This window comes from Catharus ustulatus, chromosome 3, assembly GCF_009819885.2.
Source record: "Catharus ustulatus isolate bCatUst1 chromosome 3, bCatUst1.pri.v2, whole genome shotgun sequence".
Lineage (NCBI taxonomy): Eukaryota > Metazoa > Chordata > Aves > Passeriformes > Turdidae > Catharus > Catharus ustulatus.
The window spans coordinates 44,230,221-44,255,690 of NC_046223.1; the positions used below are offsets into that span (position 1 = coordinate 44,230,221).

At 39.3% G+C, this 25,470-nt stretch overlaps 1 protein-coding gene across 1 annotated transcript; it reads left to right on the forward strand.

Annotated features, from left to right (window-relative positions):
* The first annotated feature begins 1,918 nt into the window (after positions 1-1,918).
* On the forward strand, positions 1,919-24,575 carry ABCB10 (ATP binding cassette subfamily B member 10). Its single transcript, XM_033055823.1, has 13 exons — positions 1,919-2,246; positions 9,264-9,464; positions 9,807-10,009; positions 11,646-11,780; positions 13,122-13,268; positions 14,024-14,159; positions 16,508-16,603; positions 19,008-19,217; positions 19,483-19,562; positions 21,325-21,505; positions 21,741-21,784; positions 23,276-23,310; positions 23,949-24,575. Exons 1-13 carry the CDS (start codon positions 1,919-1,921, stop codon positions 24,238-24,240), a joined length of 2,088 nt encoding a protein of 695 aa, XP_032911714.1. The 3' UTR covers positions 24,241-24,575.
* The last annotated feature ends 895 nt before the right edge of the window (positions 24,576-25,470 follow it).

Below are 25,470 nucleotides of genomic sequence, written 5' to 3' on the forward strand. Positions count from 1 at the left end.
TGCTCTGGGATGACCCTGCTTGAGCAGGGAGGTTGGACCAGATGAGCCCCTGTGGTCCCTGCCAGCCTGACCCGTTCTGTGATTTAATGTGCAGCATATACGCCATTCCCTCCTAGCAGCGCCTAAGAGCAGCACTGTAGAGGGCAGGAAGGCTGGGTGTGGGAAAGGAGGAAACCCAGGCTGAGGCTGTGCAGCTACTGTCCTTGCACTGCAGCCCTCCTTCAAGGAAGGTTTATGTGAATTCACTCAAGTATCAAAGGAGGTTTATGCTAATTCCCTCAAATATCAAGGGAAACTGCTCCAGTGGTTTTCCCAGGATGGGGCTCCATTCTTCAGCGCTGTCGCTGGGTGTGCTAACCCCATGATTTCCCTAAATGCTGGGAATTTGGCTGTATCATTTGCAGTAGCAAAACACTGTTTATGTTTTCTTGTGATCTTTTAATACAATTTTACTCATTTGTAGACTTTAAAGTGTGATTGTTCAAACCACTGTGGCAAACCTAGTCTCACAAACTGATGTTAGCTTTTATACAGAAGCTTGAACCAAAAATTTAAAATTGAAGTATAGCTATCTCTATACTGGGGACTCCAGTGGGGAAAACAGGACAGTCAGTTCCCTGCTCTGGCTGCTGGTAATGTGTGGCCTCAGGAAAGCTGTGACTCGGTTTCTTTTTCTTAAATCAGGTTTGGGGTAGGAGATTGTTTAGTAAATGGTTCACACCTTGAGCAGCAATATGTGAAGAAAATAGTAATGTTAAGAGGTAGGAAGAGACCCAAACCCCATGCCATAGGCAGAGACACCCACAACTGGACCAGAGCTCCATCGCAGCTGGCCTTAAACATTTCCAGGGATGGGGCATCCAGAACTTCTCTGGGTAACCTGTTGCAGTATGTCACCACTCTCACAGTAAAGAATTTCTTCCTAATATCTATCCTAAATTTCCCCCTTTCTGTTTGAACTCATTAGTCCTTCTAATCCTGTGGGCTCTAGCCCAAGCATGGGCACATAAGGCCAGTTTATATCGATCCTGTAGACACCAGCTTGAACATGGGATCAGGCACACGGTGTCCCCGAAAGGCAGCTCTCCTCTGGATGGACGTTTTGCCTTGTTTGCACCAAGACCAAACCCACGGACACAGGCCGGGAAGGTCTGATGGCCAGCCTGAGATGGCTGGAGATACTGTGACCCATGCGGGCCTGGAAGGGAGGAACAGGGGAGGGGGCCAAGTCCCTGCTTTCTTCTCCCAGGATCTGCTGCCTCAGCTCCTGTCCCCTCCCAGGTGGGTCTCTGCCATCACTGTGCAGGGCAGAGCAGGCTCAGTTAGGGTTGGAAGGGACCACTGGAGATCTTCCAGTGCAACCCCAAGGCAAGGCAGGGTCGCCTCGAGCAGGTGACACGTGGGTTTTTAATGTCTCCAGACAGCGAAAATCCACAAGCTCCCAGGGCAGCCTGTTCCAGTGCTCTGCCACTCTCAACCTAAAGTTCTTCCTCACAATGAGATGGAAACTTCTTATGCTTTCAGTAATGGCCACTGCTCCTCGCTGTCTTACAGGGCACAACTGAAGAGTCTGGCACCATCCTCTTGGCACCTGCCTTTGAGATGTGTATACGCATTAGCGAGATCCCCTCTGTCTTCTCGGGCGCCATTTCGGCAGTCCCGGGCCCCCTCCCGTGCCTCGCCCGGGCCGGGCGGCGGCAGAGGGCGCTGGCCGTGGCGGCCGGGAGGAGGCCGGCAGCCGCAGCCTTATCAGCGCGCCGCAGGCCGGGCCGGGCCCGGGCGGCCGCGGGTTCCCGGCCGCCGGCCCATGGGCGGCGGCGGCGGCTCGGAGGCGCCTCCTCCTCCTCCTCCTCCCGCCGCAGACCCGCGCGGCGGGGACCTGCGACCGCAGGAGCAGCTCGGGTGCCGCGCCGGCCGCATGGCGGGCTACGCGCCGCGCCTGCCCTGGCTGCTGCCGCTGCTGCGCCGGGCGGCGCCGCCCCCCTGGGCTCGGGCGGCCGCCGGGCTCCGCGCCCCGCCGCTGCCGCCCGGCAGGTGCGGGGCGCTCCCACTCCCGCCGCCGCTGCTGCCGCCGGGCTCCCCGTCCTACCGCCGCTGCCTCCTCCCCGCCGCGGCGGGCGGCGCCCCGCGCTCCCTGAGCACCGCGGCGGGCTCGGAGCCGCCGCGCGGGGCTGCGGGCGCTCCGCCGCGCTTCGAGGCTCGGAGGCTGCTGGCCCTGGCGCACCCCGAGCGCTGGAGACTGACAGGTACCGGGGCCGCCCCGGGGCTTTGCCCGAGCGGGAGGGTGCGGCGGGCGCCCCGCCCGGAGGGGCTGCCGGGGCCGGGGTGCGCGGCCGGAGCGGCCGCCGCCGGGGCGAAGGAGAAGGTCGTGTTTCCCTGGAGAACCGGCCCTGCTGGCGGCATCCCAGCCCAGCCCGGAATCTCCGAGCGAGCCTTCCATACGTGTGAAAAGCTGAAAAACATACATTCTCCCCCTCTTCTCACTTTGCCATCTCTTAATTTGCTGGTTTTTGAAGGGAAGGCAAAAGTTTTGAAAGTTAACAGAACTCGGTTCCATTTGTTTAATGCCTCTGTGAGTGTTCAGCGCTGGCTTCGCTATCTGCCTGCAATAAATTTGGGCCCAAGACTACATGAAATTAAGTAAAAAGGGGAACCTGATATGTTTATATTTTTTTTTTTCATAAGTTGAAATTCTCTTCCCCAATTATTTTTTTGCTTAAAACTTTAGTAAGATGTTTTGAAAATTGTTTATCTTCTTGTGTCAATGTGGTGAAACCAAAACACTGTAGTTGTAGAAATTGCATCCTTAACACTGATACTTTCAACAGAGTATAAACGGACTTATCTTGACATTTCTTCTCATGGGTTAATATGATAATAGCTGGTAGTAAGAAAACAATATCAAATCATTGTGTTCTTTGGGTTTTTTAAGGCATCTTTATTGGCAGACAACATATGCCCTGTCTCATGAGTGAGAGGCCTTGTAGTCCTCTGTAAAAGTTTAGGTAGTTCCCATGGAATGAGTAAATGGTGTTTGAGAGGAGAGACGAGGTAGATGGACACATAAAGAGGTGGTTTGTGGAATACAAAGCACTTTGCACAAGATTTTATTCACAGTGGATATTTACAGAGTTTCATTACATGTTGGTATTATATAGCCAACATAATTTGGATCCAAATGAATGTTTATAGATTTTTGACTACCTGCTGGCTTTACAATGAAGTTTTAAAAGTCTGTGGTTTTCCCATTTAAATTTAATCAAGTATATAAATCAGTTATTTTAAGGATGACTTTTAGGACCCAAGACTTCTAAATAACTGAAAATTTAATTTAGTTCACTTTACTGGGCACTCGCTGCCAGCTTGTTTATAATGGAGTATGGTATGCTTGCTTGTAATTACGTTTTAAAATAGAGCAAAGTATCCTTAGTCTGTGCAGTTTGCTGATGGTTTTATCTAAGTAATCAGCTATCACAGTTACTAAAAACCAGCCACATACAGTTTTGTCTTTTGAGATAATAAAATGGTCTGAATTAAAGTTTAAAAAAACCCTATATCAAGTAATGAGGATGAAAAAAATATGGAAATGTAATAACTGCTTTTCAGTTCAGTAGGTCCTCATTCTGGGAGAGGAATGAATTTGTGTGAGATTCTTCTTTATTGGCATCCTGCTTAAGGGAAAAGTTGTAGTTCAGTTGTAATTAGGTGGGATGATGTAAAAGCTAATAGGGAAAATGCTTTTGGTCATAGTAGAGTGCAGGGACAACAAATAAGGATAAAATGCATTGTAGGTGGTTGTAGGGAAATTGCATCTACCCATTGTATCTAAAATATGTTAAAATAGGTTGCATTTTGTTCCTGTTGCAGCTTTGTACTGAGAAACTAGTCCTTAAAAAGCTAGTATGTCTGGGTTTTCTCCACTCAAAAAAAGAGGAAGGTTAATGGTTTCACTATATGAAACAATGAACCAAGGGTAAAACATTTAATTTCCTCTTCAGGTCCATATAACCGTTAAGCAAATGCTGTGAGTTCTCTTCAGAGGGCTACAGGTGCTGTTTAGTTCTGCAGGAAGGCTGAGTTCTTCCAGATTTTTTGTGTTTTATAGAACCAGTGGCTGGTAATACAGGGGAGTAGCAGTACCAGTGTGAAGTGCTGTGTACCTTTTCTGGCATTCCACATGGCATGAGCCATGATGGTCTGTCTGCTCCTTGCACTTGTAATTCACAGTCACAGAAGGTGAAGTGGTTGCTGTGAGGACAGAGGAAGACAGTGGGAGCAGAGGATGATTTATGAGGAAGTTGAGCAAGGCTAGCTTCACCCAGCTGGTGAGGTGCAGGTACAGAGGTGAAGGTGACCTGCTCCCCTTGTGATTGGTACCAGAGGAGAAGGTCCTACTTGCTCTGTGCAGGGCCTCTTCACCATCCAGTGGCTCAGGAGGAAGCCATGTGCTCTGCACACAGCACCTCTTGCAGGAGCTTCTCTGGAGGCACCTAGGAATGAAAATAAATGTATCAAGTGTCATACTGTCCAAAAAAAATAAAAAAAGTACCAACGTAATATGTTCCATGTCCAGTTACTTCTACAGTGAGGTAGAGCTATGAATATATTTTAAATGGGACATGTGTGTTAAATATTGTGGTTTGCAATTAACGTGGTAAAAAGACTGTTATACTATGGTACTGTGGTAGTAAATAGTGTGGTGGGAATTCACTCTGTTAGTGACCGTCGTTTTGTGTAGTGATTAGGAGGTTGTAAATCCCGTAATACCTCCCAGGTTTAACAAAGGAGAGAAGTAGTTGTAGGAATTCTTTGGCCGACCTGGTGTAGTCAGGTAAGGTAAACCTGCATCTTCAGTTAAATTCAGTTCTTGGGGAAGAGGACAGGGCCGTATTAAATCCTGATCTCTGTGTGTGAGACCACAAAAATGCCTTTTCAAAATAATCCCTTTTATATTCTCCTGCCTCCTTGTTTTCTCCCCGTGAGAATCTGTCTGTTGCACTTTATCCAAACCACAGTCAAAGGAAACAATAGTTGTATTGAATTGAAAAGTAAGCACAAGGAACTCTGAAATTTTTAATCCCATAGCAAAGCGTGCCCTTCCCTCTCTAAAACTTTCTGTGTAAGAAAGTAAGAAGGTTTGTTTGGTACACAGGTGTTCTTTAAGGGCATTCAAGAAATGTTATTTTTTAAGTTTTATTTGGTAATTTTTAGCAAGTTTGTAATACCTGCTTTCCTATAGATTAAAATTTCAATTAAGATAGAGCATTACCTTATTCATAATCAGCTTTTATTTTACTTTAAAATTACACCAGGTGATGCACTTTGATTTTTTTTTTAGAAGGCAATTGTGGTTTTTAAATCGTAATTCCTATATGTGTATATATTGAGTGTTTTCTCATGTGCAGGCTAGGCGCTTTTTGTTGTTTCTCCCCCTAGTTTTTCTTCTGTTTTTGTCAATGTTTGGTATGAAACTCACAAAAGGTCCAAGAAACCTTGTAGCTTTATCACAGAAAGTTTGTTTTTCTGTGTCTAATTGGTGACGGTTGTGTATTTTAAACTGGTGGTGAACTGTTAACGAAGCTTCTTAAGTAAGGCATTGCAGAAACAGTAGCTGCTTATCACTGTGATCAGTTAGGCGCTGAGACCTTAATTTCCTTGGGGAGTGTTGTTGCTGCATTATTTGTGTGAACTGTGGAGACAGAAGAAATAATAGCTAGGTTGGTCTGACATGATCTCTGTCTTCTATATAAGGTAAAAAGGAACAAGTTAAATGCTTTACTGTTAAATGCATGATAAAAAACCAAGCTCTACTCTCTTCTCTAAACCTGGAGTTATTCTGTTACTTTCTAGCATTTCGTGAACTGTATTTTTTTTTCTGAGCACAGTAACACAGTTGTTCTTAACAATGTTAGGAGCGTGGTTCTAAAAGGTTCTTGCATAACAACAGATGCAGTGCAGATGTTATGCATGAATTTACTTTAACACAGAAAGAAAATCAAACCACTCATACCTAATCTAGAACTATAGAACATCATCATTAAGTGCTCACAGTGTACTCTGGAAAAAGATTTTTATCTTCTAGTAAGTATTTGCAAAGCTGACTCTTTGCAGGGTTGATACTTTTGCATGGTTGATACCCAAAAATATTGTGGACCAGGGTCCACCAAAAGGAAATGAACCTTATTTGACCAACAAATGTAAAATTTACCAGTGCATCTCTCTCCCATAAAAGAACAACTGAAGAGCCCAATCTTCATGAATGCGTATAATAATGTGGTAAGTTTTATTCATTACTCCAAATGCCCTTGAGGAAAGACAGTCAGTGTTAAGCTTAAAAATTCCCCACATATTAAATAAAACTGCACAGATAACTGGAAAAGGACAGTCATTCATTGTTATTGGTGTAAGGATATTTGTTACAAATCCAAAGCTCATCAATACCTCATGTTTTTCATCCCTGATTGACTTGGATGATCTTAATTCATCTGAGGTAAAATCCTTATGTATTTGTCTTCAGAACAGCCCATCACCAAATGTGCTTGCAAATATTTTGTCTTCATACTCTTCCACATGTTATACTGGGTGAAAAGGTTGTTCTGGTAAGAACCAGCATAATTAGAAATGTTCACTGTCTTGGTGTTGTTTTTGTTTGTAGAAAATTAATTTATGACTCTTTGGAGTCTTAGTCTACATTCTGAAGAGAGGTTTCTGATAGCTGTGCCTTAGTTATTGCTTGTAAACATCGTGGTTTATCAGCTGGCAGCCTTGTTTTCAAAGGAAGCTGCAGGTTTGATGTCAAGAAGCAGGCCCAGGTCAGCCTTAACAGAGTGTGTTGATCTTAATAGTGATAAAGGCATAACTTTGTGCAGCAATCTGGATTTCTGTGCAAGTAGATTAGCAAAATGTTTGCCTAACATTTCCAAGAGGGTTGCTCAGCTACTGCAGCCAACTTTCCTTGTCGTTGCTCCTGTTGCCACTTTGAAGTCCTGTTTTTTTAAGTTCCACTGGTCTGCCTCACAGTTCCTTTATTGTCATTTCATAGCCTACCAAAAAAAAATACTTAAAAAAAATAAGAGTGTGTTTTGGAAGCTTCTTTTGATGTAATTTTTTTTATAACAAAGTAAGCCAGGTGAAACTGATACTATAGAGTTTATTCTGACCTTTTTTTTTCTATCAGTAACAACCTTCAGTGCCACTGGAGTGTCTTCATATCTGGTTGCTGAACACACTGAACTCCTCCCTTCAGCCAGTTATCACCATGACAGCTCCTCTGAAGGAGGCGATGCAATGAGTGTTTGCTGGTTCCTATTTTTTTCAACTACTCAACATTTTAGAAGAAGCAAAAAGGAGCAGCCATTTGGCAACTGTGCTATTTTCTAGTTGGTCTGCTGCTATAATCACCGTGAGAGTTTCAATTGGAGAACTTTATTTTGCATGTGAGATTTGTGATTAAATTAATAAAGACATGTATGTTGCTTAGTTCAGTATTTTTCAGTTTGCTTTAGGTACTAGTATTTGCTCTTCATTCAGTTAAGGCTATTGGAACTAATTGCAGTGAAACCTGTGCTAGTTTGAAATAGAGAAGGGCTGAAGATAAATTCAAACCAGTTTCTGTCACTAGACAGAAACACATGGGAGGTTTAGCTATGCAGTCCTCTTCCTTCTGTGAATATTTATATCTACAGTTCCATTTGTACTGTTCCATCCATAACTGAGAAATTGTTTGTCTGGACTAATGGAGATGGAGCTGCCATGCAGTACTGTGCTTATAATCAATGCTTTTGTCCATCTCCAGCTCCCTTGGAGACAAACCAGCTTTTCTTGACAGGAAATAACCTGGGTTTTGTTGGATTTTTTCCTGCTGCTTCACAGCTTGAATGCACCAGTGTTGCCAGCCTCTTAGTAAGGTCATGCATGAATTTTTTAGCTAATAAGTAATATCCTGATTAGATGTGCCTATGGCATAGATCAATAAGATTGCATCAGAAAGTTTCTTATACTTTCTACAGCTTCAAGTTAAAGATCCAAATCCTGTATCTTTCACACACTTCCTGGCCTGACTGTAACGCAAGGGAAAGATTGCAAACATGTCTTGACTAAGAAGCACAGGCTGCAGCTATGCACTTTTGTATTCTGAATTCTTCCTTATGAATACGCAGATGTGTTTACGCTTCAATTAAAACTGAAACAAAGCTTTCCACACATGTGTGAAGGTAGTAAGAGGCATCAAATCATCTGTGTCAGGTGTTAGAAATACTGTTTACAGCAGTGTGCATTAGGGAGGCTGGCTGCTGTCTTTGTCATAGAAGTGATACAAGAAGCTCAGGACTTTCAGCACAGTATGTTTGTGTCTTCAAAGGCATTATTTGTAGTAGTTTTGCAGCAATCCTGTGAATGGTTGCTTTAAGTGTATGGTTGGTTCTTGGAAAATGATGCTGTATAAATGTCATTGTTTGTTGTGGTTCAGTGGTTTTCATATCAAGTTTGTTCAGTTTTCAATTAAGATGTGATTTTTTTTCTAGCTCTCAGCCTTCCAAGCTTGGCTTGCCTTTTTAGAATTAAACTTGTTCTTGGCTCAAGAAATTTCTCAGCAAATTTAAGTTCAAAAGGCTAAGTTTTGGTCCAGTGTGAGTTTTGTACTTTGTGATATACCTTCAAAATCTAGACAGGCTGTTCCATGGGTGATCCTGCAACTGGAATTCAAGAGCTCTGCTCATCAGCAAATGTACTTCTAATTAAGACTTAAACTATTTTTCTTTTAGGCCATCAATAGTAAAGAGTAAAACGAAATGAATGTTTAAAAAATTTATCAGTTAAGAGGAAATAAAATTTGTGGGGTTTTTTGGTTTCTGGTTTGTTATCTCAAAAACAGACAACTGGAAGCTTCCATACTGTGATAATCATGAGTAATAAAACCCAAATCACGCAGGAGTTAAAGGTTTGTGTGTGAGAATTTGGTAAATGTCAATGCTCTCTAAGGGCATTACCTGTGAAAAACTAACCTTTGGTACTGTTGAAGATTAGACAAGAGAAGTGATTCTAGGACTGTTATTGTATACAGAAGTTTTTCAGAGTCTTAAAATGTGCCTTCCCTACATTAATTTATACAGTGGCTTAAAACAGAACTGGGTACTAAAGAGTGCTGATTATTTCAATTGTTACTTGCAAGCTTAATAGAAATTTCAAGTGAAAAATAATTTCATTTGTACTATTAACGATCTTGTAAGTTCAGAATAACTTTCCTTTTTCTTGTTGATTTGCAGCTGCTGTTGGCTTTCTGGCAGTTTCCAGTGTCATTACCATGTCAGCCCCTTTCTTTATGGGGAAAGTTATTGACATTATTTATACAAATCCCAGTGAGGATTTCACTGACAGCTTGACCAGCCTGTGTGCCTTGCTGAGTGGAATCTTTTTATGTGGTGCTGCTGCTAATGCTACTCGTGTCTACCTCATGCAGACTGCAGGTAAAAACAGAAGCAAAAGTGGTACTGAGGGCAATCTTGTTTTATTCAGAGTCAGGATATTTAATATTCTTAAACAAATTCTTGGCAATGGCCAAGAGATGATTTTGGAATCAGTAGCTTTTTTTAACTAGAGCAAAGATAAACTAATAGTGCAAAGATAAGTGTGCTGGAATGATTGCTCATTTTTATTTACTGTTAGGTGAGATCTTAAAGATCTCATCTAACACATCTTACCAGACTCTCTTCTCTGTAATGTGCCTTGTTCAGTGCTGTGATTTTTATATTGTTGGTGACTGTGTAAAGTCTCTTGTGTCATGCTTGACTGACTTATGTTTTTGACAGGGCAAAGAATTGTGAAACGTTTGAGGGCAACCATGTTCTCCTCTATTGTGAAGCAAGAAACAGCTTTCTTTGACAAGACCAGAACAGGAGAGCTGATAAACCGCTTATCTTCAGATACAGCCCTTTTGGGCCGCTCAGTGACTGAAAACCTTTCAGATGGGCTCAGGGCAGGAGCACAGGCATCTGTGGGGGTTGGAATGATGGTATGGTAGTCTCTTATTTCCTTGACACTTCTTGTAATTTCATATTTGTGTCAGTTCTATTAGGTGAGTGTCAGTCAGTCCAGGAACAATTGTGTGCTCTTCGGTACAAGTGTATTTCATTGGTTATCTACAACAGATGCAGAGATTATTGCAATAGGCTAATGCTGGTAGCCAACCATTTGATGTTTACTCACAAGCAAAATTTGGAGGATGACGGACTGGCATTAACTACTGTTGCTACCCAAAGTTATCAAGCAAAATGTAGTAGGCAAATCGCTGAATTCCATTCTTACTGAAGATACTAAAATCAGTGATAACATTCCTGTGTTTGTAGGTAAAATACGGTATGAAGGGCCTGATAGAAAATTAACATTGGTTGATTCTGGTTAAAGCCTAGGTGAGCAAAGGCAGCACTGCATATCTAATTAACGCCAAGGACTTTTACAAGCATTAGTCTTTCTGCTTTAGTCTGTCAGTAAAGAATATGTTTATGTAGCAATCTTGTTAATGAAAGGTTCAGTGCAGGGCTTCAGTTAATGCTCCTTGGTGGTCAGTTGGATTACATGAACGTCTGACTTCTCTTGAAGGTTTTTTTGTGGCATTAATTTTTTTATGCTTATGCATTGGTTGCAATTATCTTAAATGAAGGTGTAGTAATTTCTGCTGTCTACCTGGAGTTAAAAACAGACAGCATATACTCTCCTCATAAAAATAAGCATCCAATATTGTCATTATTAGAAACTGTTAAGTTTCTACTATGAAGCTTTAAAGCTTTACTATTTTGTCACTGATAAGAATTGCTGATAAGAATGGCTTCCTGTACTCCCTTACAAAGGGAGTCTAAGGTTTTATCTTGCCATAGATAAAATGAGATAACTTTATATAATGCATTCTGCTCCAAAATACAGCCATGAGATGGTTGTAAGAGGTGGACTATAAAAGCTTGCCAAGAAAAGAAAGAAGATATTATTATAAAGCCTCTCAATTATGTTGATTTTTAATCTTTCTGGAGATTTTTGTTTTCAATACAGAAAGCAAGTAGAAATTAAAGCACATTAGATCTAATGCCAGTAAATCTTATGAAGAGAACCTCTTTAGGTGCTTTGATGATGATCATTACAAGCAATAAGTTTTGCAGCAATAAATTAACTACTGTGTTCCACCCATTCGTGGGTGCTAGGGAGTACTGGTGACTCCTGTTTGTTTCTCGGTTACCCAGAAGTATTGTATAATATTTCTCTACTCAGAGCTTCTTTATTACACCATCTATTTAATAGTTGTGAAAACACTTCAGAAACTGTGTAATAACTTATGTGTTTCAGCATCACCAAGAGATTTCCTGGTGGGCCTTTTTACTGGCAGGTTAAGATGCTTGACTAAGGCCACACAGTGAACCAGTGAGAAAGCTTGAAATGAAATCCAAATGGCTTTGTTTATAATCTTTTGTTCTAACCTCCCAAATGCTGTGGAAGAATGGATATTTTGCCTGGAAAAAAATTAAAATGTGATAAATAAAAGCATAGCAGCACTAAATCCCTACTAGTTTTAGAAAAGTAGCAAGGGAAGTTGCACTTCAGTACTCCAGGGATTATTTTTAAACTGAATGCTAAACTCTGACAGTACCTTTTTCTTCTAGTTTTTTGTTTCCCCTAGCCTTGCTACATTTGTACTGAGCGTTGTGCCACCCTTGGCTGTCCTGGCTGTGATTTATGGCAGATACTTGCGAAAGCTTACTAAAATGACTCAAGATTCTCTTGCAGAAGCAACACAGGTAACCTTTCCAGTTAACTTTAAAGTTGCTCTAAGGTATTTAGGTTAATATCTCTAAAGCTACAGATTTTCTGAAGACAGTTGTTCTGACCCTGTAGTTTTGCACCTGAGTAGTATGAAAAGTAAATGTCTATAACACTTACTCACAGATCTCAAAAACAGCCATGCTTCCTTTGTCCGTAATATCATACAGAGAAACCAGGCCTTGAGAATTTGGAAATGTAAGACATCACAAAGACTTTAGGCTTTAGTTTTGTGAGAGCATAAAAAAAAAACCTATGAAGTCCTGTGTCAGTTGGTACCTGGGTTTGCAAACCACTTTTCTTGGATTACTTTTGAGCTTGAATGCTTCCTTTGCTGGCAGGTCAGTCTCTGAAATGCATCCCTGATGCTTGACCTTACTGTCAACTCTTGAATGTTTATGGGACCTGCTTCTTAAACATTTTCCTCCAAGGCTTATGGTGGGGAAACATAATAAAGCACAGAAATAATTAGGAAAGCTGTAGTTAAAATAGCCACAGTTGTCAGCTGCTTTAAACTTGGGATGTCCTTTGTAGAACTGTGCAAAAGGAAAATTAGCCCTCTTCTGTTTGTCTTCCTTCCTGTGTTGGTGGGAAGCTGGTGCCTTTGTAAATGAGGTGTGGGACTTCATGTGGACAAGCAATTGTTGCGTTCCATTCAAATTTTCAGGTTGAATGGGAGATGAAAGAAGGAGAATTATATTTTGGTATCATACTTTTACTTACAAAAGGGGAATTTGTTTCTTCTAAGACCATCACAATGTCCATTAATAACTTAATGTAATTGGTTGCAATTGAGGTATTTTAGTATTAATACTTTGCTGTTTAGAAATTAAAATACTGAGTTGAAATGAGACATGAGTATCTGGGCTAAATTAATTCCCAGCATTGCTTTAATCAAATGAGTGGAATTGTTTTAGGAAATAACTGCAGGCTTTTTTGTATGACTTAGTGACTTAGTATGGAACAGAATACTTTATTTTTTCCCTTCCCACACTGTTATTGCATATTGTGAATAGTAACTTCCCTATGGGTGTTGTTCACTGTATTTTTTAACCTCACTTTTATATTTGTCTGCCAGAACTTCAGACCATCTTGAGGTTTTTTTAAACTGCCTGGGCATGCAGTTTTCTTTTAACTTAATAAAATTTTGAAAAAAAGGGTTTGGGATGGGGAGAGGAAGGTATGAGAAACTTTCCAGTGCTATCCAAAGATGTGAAGATTAGTGAAGTGATATTGGTTTAACTTTCAGATATTCTGTAATGTGAGCATTTCAAATTGTATGTCTCTGTGGATCTGTTTTGTACTTTGTTTCAATGCAGTTAGCTGAAGAGCGTATTGGAAACATCAGAACAGTTCGAGCTTTTGGGCAAGAAATGGCTGAAATGGAGAAGTATACAAATAAAGTTGATTATGTGCTACAGCTGGCTAAAAAAGAGGCACTAGCTCGGGCAGGCTTCTTCGGAGCAGTAAGTATATTTAATGAAAGTAAGCCAACCATGTTATGCAAAGTGTCAATTATTTTAAAACTCCCAATGATACTTAAAAATCTGCAAGTTAATGATTGAGAATAAATTGAACCTACATAAAACTGTGGGAAGACTGGACTTAAATCAGTCTAAATTGCTATGAAACTGCATCTCAAGATGAAATGGTATGATAAAGTCACTTTAAGCCTCTATTTCTGCACCACGCCCTATTGCTGCGGACTACTTATCTGGGCTACACCTTCTATTTAAGGAATTAAACCAGTGGAAACCTCCTTCTACCCTCAGCATTGGAGTTTTGGCTCCCCAATGAGAGGAGCATCAATGCATAGAAAGGTGGGGAGTGTGCAGGTAGGGAAGGGAGGCTTGGATTTTTCCATAACTGTTTGCCTAATTGAATTCCAAAACTGGAAGATAGCTGCAGATTATCAATTCTTCCTTGGTGATGATGGCTGAGAATAATGTTTAGTGTTCCTTTCCACCTTGGGGAAAAAAAAAAGGCAAAAAAGAGTTGCTTGGTTTTTAAACTCTTATTGGATAGCACGGTACCACTGGATGTCTTGCTGGCTGTTGGCTGGCTTTACGTTAGAATTGTTGAATTTACCTCAGCCCTCCAAAAGTCTGGATAAACCTATAGTGTGAGGGTTCTTTTCATTACAAAGAAAGTTCTGAAACCACATTTTAGAGGATGAAATTTAAATGTATGTGACAAAATCTGCCTTTTCCTTTTTCCTTAGACTGGCCTTTCTGGGAATTTAATTGTCCTCTCAGTGTTATACAAAGGAGGATTACTGATGGGCAGTGCCTACATGACAGTTGGTGAACTCTCATCTTTCCTAATGTACGCTTTCTGGGTTGGCATAAGCATTGGAGGTATGGAATGGGAAATTAGATTTTCTTCATTTCAAAACATTACAGTCATTATAGGGGTGGGAGGGAAGAAGCTCTTAAACAATCTGACTTTCTTAAAAAGTCTTTCAAATGAACTTCTCAAGAAATCATAATTATTCTTTTTTTTCTGAAGAGATAATGAAAATAATAATCTATAACTTAATATTAGCCTTCTTTTTCCCCAGAAGAAAGATCAGGTTTTTTCAATGTGTGCATGTGACAGTATATATTACTTTAATTTTCTTTACATCTAAATTAAGATACTTGCTGTATTGTGTAAAGCAATAAAATATGTGGGTCTATGTTAAGCATACTCTATTTAGAAAGGCATGTAGCATTTAGCTGTAATTCAGTATAGAGTGTCCTCAACTGGAAGAGTAAACAAAGTGCCAGCAGAATGCTGCACTCGGTGCTAACCTTCTGGTTTTCCTTACTCACTGACTCCTCCTGGGAGCCCACACTCTGTAATCTACTGGCCCAGCAACAAGCTGTTCATCTTTTTGACAGAGCTGTCTTCATGGCTGCATACAGGCAAAAATGAAGATAAGTTGCTCAGAAGCATTCTTCTTTAAAGTGGGTCTGTTACTTCTGATAGACTAGGAGGGCGATGCAGCTTGCCCGTATTTTTCTTTTATAAGATTAGGCCTGGTATCAGGGGAGCACAAAGATGAACTTGGCGGAAAAATTTAACAAACTTGCTTCCTTGTATATCAAAATTCCAGTGGCACCCATTCCAACTACCATCCCCCTTTCTTCTCTGCTTAAATCATTGAAGTTTGTTCAATGGAGACATACCTGGCACTTTGAAAACACGGGGCAAGCTAATATTAAATAAATGAAGATTAGAAGCAGTGTTAAAAATATCATTGAATTAACTTCTATTCACTATAAAAACATGTTTATAAATTCTAGTTCAGATTATTGTAGCATGTAGTTCTGCACAGAGCTCATTTTCATGGGAACTCTGAAGCAGAGGTGTCTTGCTACCCTAGATGCCTACAAGGCATATAAATCTTCCAAGTGCTAAGTCTGCTCTGTCTGTCATCGATAGATATGTGAGTCAATGGAACAACTGTGAAGTTCACTGCATAATCTGTGACTTTGCCCCTCTTTGTTGCAAGTTTGTAATGTTTTCTTCCAAACACAGAACACGGGTTATGAAAAATAAAAACATATTCTAATTTGTATTTGCTGTCCACATTATATAATAGGGTTTTTTTAATGAGTGGCTGTGAATTTGCAAACCTCAGTGTTTGAGTTTGAAGTTTCTCTGTGAGGCTTATGCCTTCCCCTGCCATGCCCTGCTCTAGGATTTGGTGCTTTGGCTCTTTTTTCCAAGAGGACAGCTTCTTGCCATGGCTAGTGTTGCAAACTTTCAGATAGTCCTCAGCAGCAGCATGATGAAACACCCTGCCTGCACTTACAGACTTGTGACTTTGAGCTGAGCTTCTTGCTCTGCAAAAATAAACCAGTAAATCCATTTTATATATATATATATATATTTAGATAGATAGATAGATTTAGATATACATGTTTTTATATGCACCTTGGGTTTTCTGCCCTCCTGAAATAACTCTTAACATTGTAAGCACTTCACAGTGTAAGTATGTTTATTCTGTTGGAATTCAAAGATCATGAAATCAGTGTCCTTCTTTTGAAAGGCACACAAAAATTTAAGAAATTGGACATTTTCTATCTATGTACTACTCCATTTTTAGTTCTGTATTGGTTTCTGTGTTTATGTCAGCTGGAAAGTCCTTCAGCCAAGCTACTTTCAAGATGATTCACACAGCTGCTAAGAGCTGGGACGCAGTACTGTGTGCAGACCTTGTCCTTAGCTTCTGCTTTCTCCAGTACTGTTTGAAGTATTCTGGCATGGGAGACACATTTCTTTCCATTGTCCACTCTCCGCACACCTCCTCAAGCATCACTTCAACCCTCTCTCCACTGTGGCTGACTCAGTGTAAACCTATCTGACAAAGAAGAGCATTCAGAATGCTCTGTTCTACTGAATGATCTGGGAATATAGCTGGTTGAATGCAAAGCCATTTTCCTAAAGTTGGATGCTGTTCTTCCTGACAGGTGAATGAAAAAGGGCATACATAAGCTGAGTATTAACACTTTCTTTTCTTCAGAGTGTTTTGTTTTACAGATATAAGAATGGTGAATAAGGGTTGTTGGCAGCTCTCAAATGAGACTAGATAGGATTTAACACATTTAACACTTTGTTGGAATAAAATATCCTTTACACATCTGATCCTTCAATGCTGCTGCTGAAAAGTCTAATGCTAATTTGATCTCTTCTATATCTTCCATTGCTTTTTGTTTAGGTCTAAGTTCCTTTTATTCTGAGCTAATGAAAGGTCTTGGTGCTGGTGGACGTCTTTGGGAACTTATTGAAAGGAAGCCCCAACTTCCATTTAATGGTAGGTTCTTGGTTTTTTATTGTTTAAAGATTGATTTTCTCTTATGGGTCAGCAATACTTAAGAAGAGTGTATGTAACACTTAAAGGTAGTACTGACTCATATTCTTTTCAAATAAACTAGATAAAGTCATAATCCTTCTGACTTTACCTAAGTACAAAACAGATGATGGAAAATTCCTTTAATAAAAAATTTTAGAAGCCAAAATTTTAGCTTAATTAATTACCTTTGGTTTAATTATTTTAAAATAATTATTTAATTCAGAATATGATTTTAAATCATGTTACTTTCTAATTTATGTGACAGAGGACATGGTCATTTCTAGGTTTTTGAAATTTTTTTTTTTAATCATCACTGCTTCCTCTTGATTCAGCTTTAGAGCAAAAGGAGTGGAAAGAAGAAAAAGGAGAGGAGGGAGGAGCTCTGAGATGGCTTGTATCTCATATTTCTACTGAACAGTTTACCATGCTCATCTCTAATGGCTGAGAAATGATCAGAGATGCTTTCAAAACCAGATGGTTTTCATTAAGAGTATTGCAAGCTTAAACATTTCGTATTGTTCCAGTGAAAATCAGCCCATAGCCACATGTTGATTTGAATCCTAACTTGCAAACACAGTTTGAGGCCTTTCAGAAACACATACTAAATTGAGTTCTTGAATTGTTCTGTCATGGGAATCAGGACTGAGGCATGACTGGGGAATAAATGGAAGTAAAGGGTAGGGCTGATAGGGAGACTTCTTGAGATAGTGTGGATGTGCAGCTACAGCAGGTGTTGCTTTTGGAGTGATTTGTACCTTTCTCCTTGCAATAATACTAGCCACATTTCTTCCCTATTTGTGGGGGCAAGATTTTATTTTTGCAGAACTCTGGTTGCTGCTGGTGGCAGATATCTCAGGAACAAATAATAATGTCTTTTTTTCTTGTGTCTAGAATCCAGACAAGAGACAAGTGCCTGGCTTTTAGATATTTTTACAGTGATATATAGAGGAAGGACTTGTGGTAACAGACTTCCTGTATTGCAGTAGATTCAGTGTTTCAGGCCATGGATAGACTGTGCAATAACTGGTACTGAGACTTAAGCGATTACTTGCTACTGGGGTAATAGTGAGGATTATGTTGCTGACACAGGATTTAGCAAAAACATTTCTTTTCCCAAAAGGAGGTTTACAGGCTACTGTGGAAACATTACAATGTGTATGTCCATAGGTTAAAGTCAAGGAAAGAATCTGGAATTGTATGCTCTTGCCTTTTCCATTCCAACGCTACTAACATTAAACTGAAAGCCCAGAGAAAAAATGGAAACCTGAAAAGAAAAGAGCAGAACTAGTGAAATCTTGATTGCTACTGATAGGTGTCTTTGTTTCCTATCCACAGTTACTGTTTAACCAAACATTGGCATGTGCTACCCTGTGCTGTGGTTGGTTGGGAGTTACTTGTGTGCTGCATCTGAAAAGAATTAAGTGTTTGAGCTGTGCTTCTCCAGCACAAACAAACATGTCTTGGGTATTGCTCTAGCACTGCCAGTTTTCACAAAGTCTTTTGGGAATGCAGCCCCACTGTCCAATTAATTTGCTTTGTATGGATATGTATCACTGGGTTTTAAAAGGGCTTGAAGAAATTTTGTTTCTTTGTCTTAATGATTTATCAGCTTTTTCTAGTAATGGTACAAAGATACTTGTTTAAGTCAAACACTGTGTTCCAGAAAGAAGCTGGTTTTATTTAACTTTGGTAGTTGTTCATTCATGGTGGTTTCATTAATGGAAAATTTCACAAACCAAAATTTTCATTTCAGTGATCTGTTGCCTAAGAGTTAGGCCTCAGATTGGTATTTGAATTTATTAAATATGATTTCCACTGAAAGGCAAAAATAAAAACCTAGCAGCAGCCTTATGCCAGTGACAGGAGCTGCTCTTGTTTCAGAGGAGGGTGCTTCAGGTGACTTTTGTGGCTTGGTGAAAGGGCAGTAAGTGATTTGCAATGTTTATCTTTTTGTGTTCTATGGTAACGGGACTTTGGCCTTCACCAGTCTTTATTTTATTACTCCTAATTGATAAAGCTTAAATTGTTTATAGTATGTTTACTAATTCAGATAATTCTATGAGAGGTGATTGTTGTTAGTAGTCAGGTATTAGCAAGATGCAAATTCTCCCTCTTGCTGTTGGTAACCTACAGGTTCAGTGCTGGTGAGCAACCTGAAATTGCATTCAGGAATGATTGGTATACCACACTGATTCACTCATGACTGAAATACAACCACTGTGGTCCTGAATTGTGGCTTGCAGTTATCCATAGATTGAATGTGGAGATACATATTTCTATTGAGTGTCTGCAAAGCAAGCTCTAGGAGGGCTGAGCTAATTTTTGTTTATGTTGACATTTCTGTATTTTATTCTTTGTTATACAGAGGGAATCACATTAGGCAAAGACATATTCAGAGGTGCTTTGGAATTCAAAGATGTTGAATTTGCATATCCAACACGTCCAGAATCATCAATTTTCAAAGATTTCAGCCTTTCCATTCCAGCTGGCTCTGTTATGGCTCTCGTTGGCCCAAGTGGTACAGGGAAATCAACAATTGTATCCCTTCTGTTGCGGCTGTATGATCCTATCTCAGGTATGGTTTGTGTGCTGCTCTCATTTGCAACAATTAATGCTTTGCATCTCAGATAAACTTTATAAACAGTTGGGGTTCCTGTGCTTGAGGCCCTTGTTTCTTTCTGGGATGTATGGTTACCTCGTGGTGGTGCCCTGCATAGCTTTGCATTGCTGATCCACCCGTACAGCATGCAATTGCCCAGGGGTTGTCATTCTCAGCTGTTCCTTTGGACTCTTGTCAGTATGTGTCAAACACACTTGACTTCACTGTTTCCTAATTTAAGGTACTATCACTGTTGATGGCTTTGATATCCGTCAGTTAAATCCACTGTGGTTGAGGACAAAGATTGGAACAGTAAGTCAGGTAAGGAAGAAAAAAAAAATCTAAGTGGATGAAATAATTTTGTGATCAACTAGCTTTTCTTCACCTTCCTTCTTTTTAGAAAGACATAATCTTGCTTCTCAGTGAAATCCTTCCCTTTTACCATAACTGCTGTTGGACATGCTTTGTTCTAAAAATAAGTATTTAGAGCTAGTTCCAGTATTTTGTAGTCTGTTTTTACATAATCACAGAGATCCAAAATGTTAGTTTACAAGAAAAGTGTACATGGGGAGACTGGAAGGTAAATTGCTATAAACTGTGTAATTTACAATGCTTGCTGTAATTTGTTGAAGAAAGTAACAAAAATCTTTACACTTAATTACCTTTTCTATTGATAGAAGTCACACAATCATATTTTACACAGCCATTTAAAAAATTGACCTTCTGTGCTCAGAGTAATTTCCAGGAAAACATAATTCCATAATTATGGTTTCCAGGAAACCATAATTTCCATTAGGAAAGCATGAAAATATAGCACAGTTGGCACTTACTTTTATAGTGCCACCTTCCTACCAACCTCCAGACCCTTAAGTCAATGGTGTTTTAAAAATAAACTATTTCATCAATTAGAATGTTCATTCCCTTGTGTCCCCAGATACTTCATAGTGCAATTAACTGTTAGGCTGATGTTCTGGTTAAAAGCATAAGGGTAACTGAGTATTTATTGCATTTCAAAACAACTTCTTTATGTAATAATGCCACCAAAAGCTTTTTTGCAAAAATTATTTTCCTGTTGGCACATTAGCACTTTTCTTTTTGAAATAATCTATTCCATTTAAAATATCAGCAGGAGGTCAATACTGGTATGCAAAGAACGTGGCTCTATTTTTTAAACAGACTCACCTTATTTCAGACATTTTCCCATTGTACATCATTTATCCTATCTCACAGTTCTCTGTTGCAAGCTTGAATACAAATTAAATGCACATAATAATATAAAATTTGTGTAAAGTTTAAGAAAAGAACTATCATTTTTGCAAATCATAGAATAGTTTGGGTTGGAAAGGACCTTTAAATGTCATCTAATCCAATCCACTTGGATTGAGGAGGGACGTCTTCAACTAGATGTGGTTGATCAGAGCCCCATCCTTGAATGAGCCTGACTTAGAATGTTTCCAAGGATGTGGCATCCACCACCTCTCTGGGCAACCTCTTCCAGTGTTTCACCACCTGCATTGTGAAAAAGTCTTCATTATATTTAATTTAAACCAACCTTCCTTTAGTTTAAAACCATCTACCCTTGTCCTATTGCAACAGGCCCTGCTAAAAAGTCTGTTTCCATCTTTCTTAGAGCCCCCCTTTAAGTCCTGAAACATCACAGTCAGGTCTCTCTGGAGCCTTTTCTTCTCCAGGCTGAACAGCCCCAGATCTCTCAGCCTTCCCTCACAGGACAGGTGCTCCCTCCCTTCCGTGATGATGATTTGTGGCAAAGTACAAAGGGAGGGCTTTTGATGTTTGAATGCATACCTCTTCCTAAACTCTTCCTAAAATATTATGAATGGAGAGTTATGTTTTGTCAGTTAAAAAAGCAACTTAATTTTTAATTGGTTTTCACTGTCCATTTTGGTGTTAGGGGAGGAGGTTTTTTATTAGTCTTTAATTCAGTTAACTCTAGCTTATATATTCTTTGTATGGATATTGTAAGTGGGGTCTTGTAAATGCAGTTTATGTTATCTGACATAATGTATGATACATGCATACAATTACAGATCTACCATATTAGTTATGTGTTTGCATTTGTCAGGAACCAATTCTCTTCTCCTGTTCTATTGCTGAAAATATTGCCTATGGTGCAGAGGATCCTTCTACTGTGACTGCAGAGGAGATTCAGAAAGTTGCTGAAATAGCTAATGCTGCTAGTTTTATCAGAGATTTTCCAAAAGGGTTTGACACTGTAGTTGGAGAAAAAGGCATTTTGCTTTCAGGTACGCTTTTATGTTGCTTATTTTGAAAAATCTTGATATGATTGAGTGATGTAAAAATTCCATCATTTTTTGTTACTACTTTTTTCTTCAAGCTGTAGCCTGTTTTAAAGAATCCATAAGTATTAGAAGAACCCACCCTTCACCTCCATTCCCCACTAAAGTACATAGGCCTAGTTCAGTTAAAATTACCAGACATCTGTTTTCCTATTTCAATTTACTGACTCTTTTCCCCCAGGTGGACAGAAGCAACGAATTGCAATTGCTCGAGCTCTGCTTAAGGTAAGCCAGCACCCAAACTGGTTAATTGAACTACTTCTTGGTGGGAGGCAGGAAGAATTAACAAGCAGGAGGTATTTCAATGGGAGAGGTAGGAAAATATTTTAAAAAGGAAAACTGTATCTTTTATGTTAATGAAGTTTGAAAGGGCTGAGTGACTTAACTAATGACAATTTACTTAATGTCAGTGCTTCTTCCTATCTTTCAGCCATGTTATGTTTTTTGATAGTTTTGCCAAGACTGATGTTAAATCATTGTATAATGGCCCAGGTCAAGGATGAAAGGAAGACTTTAAGAATGTGGTGCTATTAAAAGCATCTATGACACATCTGTGTTCAGATCTCTATCATTCATGGGTTAATTTTTCTCGGTTGCACTTTACTAGTACTTCAGATGCCTTATCTTGGCTTTGAGGGGAGGTGGCCTGGATTTGGGACAAGGTGATATTTCAGGCACAGTGTAGTGTCATGTTTTTCTTCGAAGATTGATATGGATCTAGCTTCAGAGCAGGATCTGTGCTGCACACATTTGAGGGGGCTTCTGAGGATCAGAATGACAGAGACTTTGGTTCAGGGACAGCCACTGGCCTTGCAGGGAGGCAGTTTGATGCTGATGCTCAGCTGGAAGTTTTAATCCATGCTGAGCAGTTTGCATTCATGTTAAGCCACACAGGTGTCTGTAGCATCCTGGCATGCCCAGCTCTGCTAGGTTAATAGGAATTTCATTATACCAGTTCTCTTTTATCGCAAATGCTGAAAAGCTGATTGTATTTCAAGCCATGCATTTTATCCGGTTCATGGGATTAAAGAGTTTATGTTGTGGAAGTAAAAAGGTTGTAAAAAATAAATGAGTAGTTGATATACTGGGATAGCTGGGGGTGCAATGGAGTCCCATCTGTCCCAGATAAAGTTTAAAGTTTTTACTCTCAACTTTATCAAGGAAGTTTGGGTTATTTTCTGTAATTCAGCGGTGAATTCTTCTAAGGGATTTGAGTGCTGGCAGGTGTTTTTTTTTAAATAATCTAACTGGGAGAAATTCTCAAACGCTAGTTCTTAAGTACTATGTGTTTTATCTGTGAGTGAAATACTGCTTTTTGGTAGGGCTGCGTTACTTTCAGTTACTCAGGCAGTTTTATATAGCAGACCTACTGCAAGCAGAGGGTAGCTGAGTTTCTGTGAAAGAGCCACTTAAGAACATAGAGCTTTTGACCACAGTGCTGCCAAAAATGCCTTAAAAATCATCTCCCCCCTTTAGTTTGTATATTTCAAATGGTTATCCAGGAATTGTATTCTGCTATTTTAGTTTGAAAAATCTGAAAATGGAGGAGTGCTTCTGTTTCGTCCTCTTAGCATTTAGATTTCTTAGAATGACACTCAGTTCTTTTGATGAAGTAGGTACTCAGAGTTTTAAGCTATATAAATCCTGCTCTCTATTGATATAAATATTCAGATATTGTTTAATTGTTATTACAACCAATTTTACTTTCTTTTTCAGAATCCTAAAATTCTTCTGTTAGATGAAGCAACAAGGTAAGAAGAAAACGAAATAGAAACTTAGAAATTATGTACCTGTAAAACTCAGATTTGGGAACTGTTCTCTCTTCTCTCTCTCTCTCCTTTTCTTCCTTTCTCCCTTTCTCTCTTTCTCCCTTTCCATGGCATTACACATTATCTAGCCCCTTCTTGCTCTCTACTCACAAGAAGGAATGTGTCTACTAGAATGTGGAACTTGATTAGGACACCTGTAATAAAAGCTGTTTATGCAAAGCAGAAAGGATGGCTGGTACATTGTGATTTTTCATGGAGTTAAATTCATAATATGTAACATGATTTTGAAACGTCTACTTAAGGCTTTTTAGTATCTTTAAACTTACATCCTAGTGTGAAAGAGATAAGTTTATTTTGCAGTGTAACTGATTTTTTTTCTGCTGACTTAATTTGGTGTTATTTCTCCATGCTTATTTTTGCATATGAGAATATGTAATGCCTGTAACTGGGATGTGAGCACTGAGCATGTTCACACAACTTTCCTGCAGTTCCAGCAGTTCATCTTCACCGCAAATAGAGAGGGTTTGCAATTTTGGCAAAATAAGCCTCATGCATACAAAACCAACCTGTCTTACAGTAACAAATCTCCTCTCTCCCCTCCCCACCCCATTTGTTACTAGTGCTTTGGACGCTGAAAATGAGTATCTAGTGCAAGAAGCTCTGGACCGGCTGATGGAAGGGAGGACAGTCCTAATTATCGCTCATCGTCTGTCTACCATTCAGAATGCTGATTTCGTTGCAGTCCTTGGCCAGGGTAAAATTCTTGAATGTGGGAAACACGAAGAACTACTTGCAAATCCAAATGGACTTTTCAGGAAACTAATGCAGAAACAAGCTTTTCTTCAGAATAATGATACTTTTGCATTAGATTTACAATCCAGAGAAAAGAATATATTAAAAGAAAATGTATGAGACAACACATAAATAATGGAAACTTAAAAACTACAAAGACTATAACTTATGTTTCAGTTGTGTAAAGTAAATGTTATATTTTTCCAAAATGTACAAAATATTCTTTTGAAACTTAAATGTGTTTAAACTTTTTATTGAAAGCTTTTTAATAACTATTGTAACTTTTAAAAATATCTGTCACACTGAGATAATTTCAGTGCATACATTTTTCTGCTTGTGTTACTTTGAGACTGTCTAGAATCTTGTTTGTTGTAATGCAATGTATGAAGATATGCTCCATTCTCAAGTAAGTTCAGTATTTTAAAGGTAATTAAATGACAATCTTGTAATTTTCATATAATTGTCTCTCTCTTTCCAAGGAACTTTCGTGTTTTGTGCTTGTCAGTAGTCTTAAAATGCTGGAATTCAAAAATTAGTGCATGACACTAAGACACTGAAAGTTCTGTCTGACTTCCACTGCACTGTCCCTCCAGTTCCAGTTTGTCCCGAAATGTGATTATGTGTTCTGAACTTGACTGTGAGCCCCATCTACAGTTCCTGTAGAGAATTACATATTAAAACACATTTTAGAGAGCATGAAAGCATGAGTTGGAGGAAAGTTCTTTAATAAAACAAACAACCCAATGGAAAAAAAAGGCAACCAAAGAAAAAACTGACTTTACATAAGGACAAAGGAAGTGTATTACCATATAAAGTCACATAGGAAAATCTAAACTTTGCATGTGTTTTCTTCCCTTTTTTTATTTTCCCATTTCTTTAGTTTCATTTCCTTTCTGACATCCAAAAGAACATACCCTCCCTTATATATGTTTTTGTTCTTTTTAAAGGCATATGTAAGTTTTGCATTGTTAATTAAAATTTCAGTTATAGAAATTATGACTTTTGCCTAACTACTTTATTAGAAACAACTAGTAAACAACCTTCTCAAGGACAACTGGTAAAATAGCATTACATTAATTTTAATAACTGCAGGGGGATATGTTTGGCAGTGAAGAGTTTGCCTCATGTTTCTGATTGAAGAGTCTCTTTCAATAGAATCTCTGAAGATGCAAAACCCCACAAGAAGATTTTTAAAAGCTAGAATCTTCCCAGGTCAGATTAAAACTCATCCACGCTAGGAAAACTTGTTGCTCGAAGACCTTATTGGCAATAGCTGACATGCCTAGTGCTGGGCAAGCTTAAAATGTTAGTGCCGTTAATGGCACCATATGGAATATAGTGAAAGTATTA